At 38.9% G+C, this 8,998-nt stretch overlaps 1 protein-coding gene across 1 annotated transcript in view; it reads left to right on the forward strand.

The window, feature by feature from the left end:
- The window catches only part of prlra (prolactin receptor a), a 33,207-nt gene extending 25,228 nt beyond the window's left edge, over nucleotides 1-7,979 (forward strand). The window contains exons 4-9 of the mRNA XM_014009316.1: nucleotides 1,245-1,414; nucleotides 2,317-2,483; nucleotides 2,643-2,784; nucleotides 3,264-3,360; nucleotides 5,838-5,907; nucleotides 6,009-7,979. Of these exons, the coding sequence (XP_013864770.1) occupies nucleotides 1,245-1,414; nucleotides 2,317-2,483; nucleotides 2,643-2,784; nucleotides 3,264-3,360; nucleotides 5,838-5,907; nucleotides 6,009-6,965 (1,603 nt within the window). The 3' untranslated portion in view covers nucleotides 6,966-7,979. The remainder of the gene's footprint in view (nucleotides 1-1,244; nucleotides 1,415-2,316; nucleotides 2,484-2,642; nucleotides 2,785-3,263; nucleotides 3,361-5,837; nucleotides 5,908-6,008) is intronic.
- Nucleotides 7,980-8,998: the final 1,019 nt, after the last annotated feature.

Consider the following 8,998-nt stretch of genomic DNA (forward strand, 5'->3'; position numbering starts at 1 on the left):
TCTCAATATACAAATACTATTTGAGGTTTCGTCTTAATAATGACATAAAAATGATTCAATAAATTTTCAGAAAATTGGTATTCGACCAAATATTAGTGTATTATCTTAATCAACAAGACAAATTAAGACATATCTCCAGATAAGCTTATGATATCAGAATGATCCATGTATCAAAACGTAGCTTTTAAAGCCAAAAATTTGAAAATGTAATTAGGTCATTTTGACCAAATTTGACTTAATCCTCATTTCGATATGACGGGTCACATTTATTTGGCTTAACAACAAAGAACATAGCTGTGGAATGAGAGGAAAAACATGTAGCAATCACACTATTTCTCCACTTTTTATTCAGGAGTAACTGGACAGGTTCCCCACCTCCGAGAAATAGGTACCAGCTGCTGCTCCATTAACGACGGCATGACTCCGTCTGTCCTAAACAAACACTCAAAGATGGGTCTATTTAACCACTCCAGGTCTAAAAGAGTCTAAACCTGCAGTGGTTGCTAAGTACACACCATGTCAGCAAAACTATTTTAATGTCTTGTTATGATAAAACAGCTTTAGGTATTTTTTGCCTTTTGTGAATCCAAATCTTATCTCAGTCAGGCACTGAATACATTTCATTTCTTTGCTATGATTTTTTTAACAGAAATAACATTTTGTTATACTGCAGGTTGGAGGCACAATGTGGCTTTATCTGTCCTTTGTAACATCCTGCCTTTGTATTTGTTTTGCACTCACTTCAGCTAGAAGCTGTGTGGTTTATATGTATTCAGAATGAGAATAAAATGTTCTTGAATTCAAACAAAAGGGGCTAAAATTACAAAGTAACAGCGATCGAGGAGGTGAGACGAAAGCTTGTTGGGTGTGCAGAGAACAGGAAGGAAATTACACAGGTGTTATGTTTTCAGCACAATGGTCGTCCACCTATTTCTTTTGTTGCAGGTAATGGTTCTGATTGTTTTTCTTCTCTTCCCCCATTTCTGCTTGCTGCGCAGAAGTAAATATGGTCCTCGTTCATTCATTCATTCATTCATTCATTCATTCATTCATTCATTCATTCATTCATTCATTCATTCATTCATTCATTCATGTGTTTCTGAATCATCCTGTTTCTCCTCTCTTTCCTATTTAATCACGCACAGTTTAAAAAATTGTAGCATGAAGAAAACAGAGTGTTTTGTAACATCATAGCATGCAAACACACCCAGATTAACAGGCCGTTCTCCTTCCTCTTTTCACAGTTCTGACACTGTGCACGAGTGTCCCGATTACCGCACGGGCGGGAAGAACTCCTGCTTCTTCAACAAGAACGACACGTCCATTTGGGTCAACTACAACATCACTGTTGTGGCCACCAACGCTCGGGGAAGAACCTTTTCCGACCCGGTCGACATCGATGTTGTGTACATAGGTGAGAGGCACTCAGGTCACATGTGTGCTTTGTGTCACACCAAGTTACAGTGGCTTTTTTTTTACCGCTGCAGTTTTTAGTTCCCTGCCTCCTCCTGATTGTATCTGCTGACTGAAGGTTGCCGTTTTATCAACCTGACAATGTTACAGTTCATGAAACACATCAGCTATGAGCTACATGGAAGTTAAACAAACTGACCTGACAATAAAGAATTAAGTATTATTTAAATATTATTAGGTCAAAACTGGAAGTTATATGAGCCTGGCCTGCTGCCAACACTCTCAGAGCTTAGCGTTAGTTTTTAAATAACTATTTTCTACTTTTGAGGGAACTATACACATTAAATTAGTATAATGTTATCTTTTGGTACCTAAAATGCCTTTATTTGAGTCTCACAAACAAGAAATGTAAAACAATTGAAACAGTCATGTCTCAGTCATGTAAACTACAACTGCTAAAGAGAACTGGCTCATCCAGTTATGTTGCTCATACAGGAGTGTCATGGTATAGCTACTGAATAATCCACCTTGGCCTTGAGGTTGCTTATCTTTATGTTGCACCTCTTACACTTTGTCTCTAACAGTCACTGCATATCAGGCCTTTGTAGTATCTGTTTTCTTGTCTTACCTCAACATGGCCATTTACGTCTCCAAATAAAAACTTAAAGTCTAAACATTCTCCACCTATCTCAGCCGTGACGTTGCGCGTACGTCAGCAAATGTTTCAAAGGTCACGGCTGTAGTGTCAGTGTTCCTCCACTGGAGGTGTCTTTTGTTCTGCTGTAATACACCAGAGGACACTCAGTCTCATTTTTCCTTTTTATTTGTTACTAAAGTTGATTCTTTGTTCGTTTTTGAGTCCTTTCTTCTTGTGATTCACTTTTCTCTTTGCTTCGCTCTCAGTCAAGCCCAACCCTCCAGAGAAGGTGACGGTGAATACTACTTGGGACAAAAGCTTGCCCTACCTCCGGGTGTCCTGGGAGCCCCCACACAAAGCTGACACCCGCTCTGGTTGGATCACTCTCATCTATGAGCTCCGAATCAAGATGGAGGGTGACGATGAATGGGAGGTAAGTAGTGGAGTGGCCTGACTGGTTCAAACGTTAAAAAATAAATAAAAATAAGAATTTGCATGTTAAGAGCTGACTCATCACAAATGCCACGCTCACACGTTTAACCAAGCTTCATGAACTGATTGATTTTTATGTTACGTTTGTTTTACTTTCCAGGAACACCCAGCAGGCCAACAGAGAGTTTTCAATATTTACAGCCTCCGCTCAGGTGGAACTTACCTGGTTCAGGTGCGCTGTAGGCCAGATCACGGCTTCTGGAGCGAATGGAGTGACTCAGCCTGCATCGAAGTGCCCGACTGTAAGAAATCCACCAATACTGTCACTTTTATGAGAGAAAAAGTCTTCGTCAAAAAAATGACTGATTCGGGATTTTACTGTTCATGTTGAAGCTTTTCTTCAAGTAGAGTTTTGCTGAATCAAAGAGTAAAATAGGTTTTGGAACGTTTCTGGTCAGAGATCAAAGCGATATTTGTTTATGTAGCCCAAAAAGACATCTTTACTTATTCATCTTCAGAACTGCTGATGGGTTTAATTTAAATGAACAAACACAGCCATGCTTGTCGTACTCCCCATTTGTGTTCTATATACTTAGTTAACCATACAAACAAGTTCAAAGTTGAAATACCAGAGAGAATGTGTATAAACACATTTAGAAATGGGATGTTTTTATTTATTTATTTATTTATTTATTTATTTATTTATTTATTTATTTATTTATTTTCAAGGATGGCTGGGTAATTTTTCAGACATTGTTTTGCTTCTATTTTTTTCTTTCAGACTTCCATCAAGAAAAGTCCATGTGGATCCTCATCTTGATTTTTTCTGTTTTCATCTTAATCATCCTCATCTGGGTCATACACATGAACAGCCACACGTAAGACCAATCAAACCTTTCTAATGCAATGTCTCAGTACTGTTCAGTAGTTCTGCTGCCGTCATAGACATGATCATGCTCTGTGCGCTAATTCGGTGATTCTTAATATGGAATATAGGTCATCCGAGGAGGTTGTGACAATCACTTCTAAAGGTTGCCATATGGTTGGAAAAAAAAAACAGCCTTTGTAACCTCTGGTAATATGTGAGCACCAGTGATGAAAAACTGAAAAAGTCGAATTGTCACGGTCGCAGGAGGCTTGAAACCAGAAAGTAGAATGAATTGAGGCGTTCAAAAGATAAACTGAATTCAGGGCTGAGGAGGCACCTGAGCTGTTGCTGACTGGTTGCAGACACACTGGAGAAACACCAAATACCTGACAAATAACTGAGGACAGATGAAATGATGCCACGAAGGGGCGATTTAACTCAAACAAGTCAAACTAAACACAGAAGAAACCCAATAAACCACAAAATATTTAACACAAAATTAACAAAAGATCATGACACAAACTTAGTTCTTACTCAAACTAAAGCAAGAAAATTACTATTTGCACATCTATATAATCAAGTTTTAGTGTAAAATGTTGCATGAAGGGTGGATTAGTATCTGAAAACACTAGAGAAAAGGGAGTTTTTGCATTTACATTTAAGAGAGTTTTCCTTGCAGTGCACACGACTTGACAGAGAACGGATTTAAATAGGCCGTCTTTGCCAATTTCTAATCTTTGCATTTTGCATTTCACTACAAACTGAGTCTAAAATGGCAGATTAAGTTCTGTCAAATTCAACCTTACCTTGAATCTCAGCATAATTTTTGCAGCACTAAAATTTTTTGCTGCTCTTTGTGTTCTTGCTCCTTGGTTTTAGCACTTAGTTCATCACAATCTAGGGTTTGGTCAAGTTGAACCTGCAAATAGTCTTTATTTTTATCTGAACCACAAAACCTTTTTTAGGTTAGGCTTATGCAACCTGGCTTGTTGCATGAAGAAACAAATGTGAGTTGATGTTAATTGACCGAAGAACGTAAATAAGTCCCAAAGTGTACATGCACACACACGTTTATGATAGGGGTCACACACACCAGTCTGATTTTTTCAAGGGATGATAAGAAATAAAATAAAATCCTGAGAACCGCTGCACTAATACGTCATCAAGCCACTAATTCGCACCAGACTGCTTCCACTTTTAGATCTATTGTCACACCTGTCAGTATAACAATTGTCAGAAGTCTTTTTCTAGTCGACTGCAGGGCCCTTTAGCACAGAGTCACTGCTGGGGTTATTGCAGGGCTGACTGAGTGCCTGAAATCACATCCTTTCAGTTTTCAAGCCTTTCTACAGTTTCTCCCAAAATCTTTAAATGCTGCCTTCAAGTGCTGAGAATAAAGCAAAAATATGATATCCTGTACCGAAAGCTATACTTTAAGCTATACTCCTAAATAGTATAGTTATTTGCATTAGTTTTAATATCCATGTCGGCACATATTTCTATGGCATGAGCTATGGTTTTGTAGAGCTTGTTTGCTGTTTTTGTTTCAGTTTATTTATTATTGTGTTGTTTTTTCCCTGCTTCCTTATTTTGAGATCCCTTTATTTTCAGTTGTCTTCCTGTTTTAGTGACCATTGCTCCCTCAGCCGTTCTCACCTTTAGCCTGCCTCTTGCACCTGCTCCTCATATTTATTAGACTCAGCTGTTTACAGTAGTAATCATTTATCCCAGCCTATGTATGCTCCTGCTCCTCGTTCATTCATCAGTTTGTCTTGTTCGATCCCTGCATGCTCCTCATTGTAGCCATCTTTGTGTTTTGTCATGCTGCCCTCGTCAGGCTTTAACGTTTTTTTTTTTAACAATTTGTTTTAAATTACATTCAGCTTTTGAGTCTCGGTCTTCATCCTTTTATCTTTACACACCACACCCTCACATGTTCTGGTATACTTAGCACAAAAACTAAGGAACTTTGCATTTGGTAAATTAATTTGTTGTAACAACAATTCTTGGCAGTAAATTTTATATCAGGAACCTGATTAGCAGGGAGTACCAGAAACTCAAAACAAGTGTCAATAGCAACAGCAGAATGAGCTGTTTGGCAGAGAAGATTTGGCAAAATGCTCATGTGTGCAACCCACATACTCAGCTCTGCTACACATCCCACAAATGCATGTTCCTTACAAATGTGGCCTCATTGAAAACAGAAATTAACAGACTTTACATTATATTTATTGCCAAGAAGCAATGTTACAACAAAGAAATAATAAATGTTCTTACATTTTCTGTCGAGTTTATAAATAAGTCAAATGATTTGTAAATTGCTTCTTTTATTTTTTGTTTAGTCACTGAACTCTTTTTAGTTTTGGCAACAACAGAACTGTACTCAGGCTTACACGTGCTTTGAATCTGTACTTTTTTACAGTATACCAGGAAAAAAGCGGAAAGTTGATTTTTAATTTATTTGTTTCTACCTTTTTTTATCTGCAGCCTGAAGCGATTCATTCTGCCCCCGGTCCCTGGACCTAAAATCAAAGGATTTGATAAACAGCTCCTCAAGGTAAGAAACAGTATTTCAACGTTTTGAATTGGGCTGTGCATGAAATCAGGAAAGGTGCAAGCCTTTGCATCATTTCTTCTCTAAAACTTTTCGTTTTGCAGAACGGGAAGTCCAGGGACGTCTTCAGCTCTCTAGTAGGGTCTGATTTCCCTCCAACCACAACTAACTATGAGGACTTGCTCGTGGAGTACTTAGAGGTGTATGTTCCAGAGGAGCAAGAGCTGATGCCGGAGGAAAGCAAAGTTCCACACAAAAGCAGCTATCAATCCGAGACTTCCACTTCCGACTGCGACTCCGGCCGGGGCAGCTGCGACAGCCACACCCTGCTCGTGGATAAGAGCGAAGAAGACAAAACCATGGGACAGCAGTCAACTCAGCAGGGCGGTCAAACAGAGAGAGATTTAAAAAGGCCGGAGGAGTCCTCGGAGGAAAAATACCTGACATATTCTCACCAACTGGACCAACCAGACTCACCTGACTGCCTGTTCCCCCCAGGCCCTTTATCCTCTCACTTTTCTCCTCCTGGCCACAAACCGGTCCTCGGATCAAACTATCAGGAGTTTAGCTTTGGCAACACTCAACCTCATGCTCTCCATCACCAGACAGGGACCCATCAATACCTCCAGGATTACAGTGATATCAATAATGCCAATAAAGAAGCCCCTGCTGGCTTCCGGTTAGCCTCAGTTCGGTCCACTGAGTACGTTGAAGTCCAGAGAGTCAAAAATGATAACATGGTGCTACTCCACCCTGTGTCTTCAGATCCAGAACAGGGCGGTCCTGAAAGGCGCCACACGGAGGACTACAGCAAGGTGAAAGGGGTGAATAATGACAACGGGCTGCTGCTGCTCCAGAGAAAGGGTTCTGATAAAGAGATGGACATTTGCTCTTATGAGGACCAACAGATGAGCGAACCGGTCGACAGCGGCTACACGGCTTCCATCGCCGCCGCCCTACAGAAAACTCCAGCCTACGTTCACCCTGCCACACAAATCCTGGACGAAAGGGCAGCCGGCGGTTACGTGGACACCTCTATATTCCCTCTGCCCACTTACTAAATGCTGCAGAAGCTCAAGCAGCAGCTGGAGGACACTGCTAGAGGCGTGCTTTAGGCATGGGGACTGAAACAAAAATCAGGAATTAAAAAAACAAACACTGTTGGTTGCAAAGATGATACTTTGCCATCACTCAATTTGCATTTTGTTTTTCATTTTCTTCTGAGGTAACACTCCAATTTTGAATTACCAAAGCGATTTGTTTGAAAGATTGGACTCTTCATTCAGCTTCAGAAAGAATGAAAATGATTCTAGAATTTATGTGGTACTACTACACCTTTCTGTTTTGATCACTCTTTACCTCTTTTTTAAAAAGCTGCTTGTTGCATCCTGTTTATGTACAGACAGATGGCAAATTAAAAGAGAAAAACCCCAAACTTTGACCCATTGAGGAGATTTATGGCCTTACCAGGTTTTATGAGTTCATATCTCCCCTTTGAGGGAAGGGTCTCTGCAAATCAATGCAATGTTGTTCCTAGTGATTATGTCTGTTGTGCAATGAGCCATTTACATGCTGATGAGACATCGCAGTTGAACACCAATGGGGGGAAAATGGTTAGAAAGTTCCTGTAAGAAAATTATTAAAACACTAAATGTCTTTTAAATGATTTAAAACACTTATTTTTTTTATCTTGCCAGTAGAGTTTTGAAAGTGAAACTCTTTTTAAGATGTTGGTTTATATATGTATTTTAATGTATGTCTGTTTGAAAAAGTTTAACGTGATATTAAAAAACACGAATGTATAGCTCTATTTTTCACCCAGAGAAGATTTTTATGTAAAAAAAAAAAAAGGATTTTAAGAAAAACATTGTTTCTACAGATATATTTAGCTTTTGATGGAAAAATAGCGTCACACATCTGGGACGTCCCTGTTCAACACTGTGCTGTTTTGTTCGTGCATCTGTATGTGTAAAACTACATGAGGTGAAAATATGTTGCGATGATGTTTTGAAGCAGCCCTTTTTGAATGCTTGCAGTAAAAATCGTGTTTATAATAAATTCACAAAATGCTGTAACGGGTTGTTGCTTCTTCTATTTTTTTGCGCGTGTGTGCTTCTGTACTCGTTTTTTTTAAATAAAATTAATGTAGTACAGCTTAAAAAAAGAAAAGTTTAAGATTTCTTGAAGGGAGGCATAATGACTTGATGATTGTGTTTGTTAGGTTGATTATTTGTGGTTGTCATCTTGAATATTGGTATATGGTTGATGGTAATTGTTAGCAACTTTATTGATATAAATCCAATTATTAATTTCTGAGGGAAGCATAGTGGATCAAGCAGGTTGCAGGATTGCCTCCTGGCCAGGGGCTTCAGAGTTTTTGCATGTTCTTTCTGTGCACATGTGGATTTTCTTCAAGTATGTTTCCTCCCACAGACCAAAAACAGGCAAAAATAAGTTCACTGATAATTCTAGCACCGTCTCTAGGTGTGAGAGAAAGTGGGAGTGGTGGTTTTGTTTGTCTTTACGTGGTCTTGTGATGGATTTTTGACTTGTCCAACCATTTCACAGTGACTGCTGACAACAGACGCCTGCTCCCTGCGACCCAAAAAGAACAAGTTGGTAAAGATTATGGATGTTTTATTTTCTGAAAGTTCAATTTAAAAGGGGATATATCGTGCAAAATCCACTTTTTTAGCCATTAAATACATTTTGTTATGTAGAAAATTTTAACTTCTCCCGTTGCTGCAATAACTTTCCAGTATTTGGTTTGGGTTGTATTCATCAACCTGTTCAGTTTTCTCTGTTTTTCATGACGTTTTCTGAACTATTGCATCACAGTATTTGTGACAGACCTGACAAATCAAGTCTGGACTTACTAACTACAATTTCATCATCATCATCATTCTCCTCTGGCTCAGGATCAGACTCTGACTCTGGTTCCAACATGTAAGGTTGGATGAATAAGTCTTCCTTTGTTGACATCTTTTCGGAGGTATTCCCAACAGGAAAGTCCTTTGATTCATTTGTTTGGTCCTGTGGACTTTAATTTTTATTTATTTATTTTTTTTTTATTTGGTGCGGTTTACATTTATAT

This window comes from Austrofundulus limnaeus, unplaced genomic scaffold (genome assembly GCF_001266775.1).
Source record: "Austrofundulus limnaeus strain Quisiro unplaced genomic scaffold, Austrofundulus_limnaeus-1.0 Scaffold57, whole genome shotgun sequence".
Taxonomy (NCBI): Eukaryota; Metazoa; Chordata; class Actinopteri; order Cyprinodontiformes; family Rivulidae; genus Austrofundulus; species Austrofundulus limnaeus.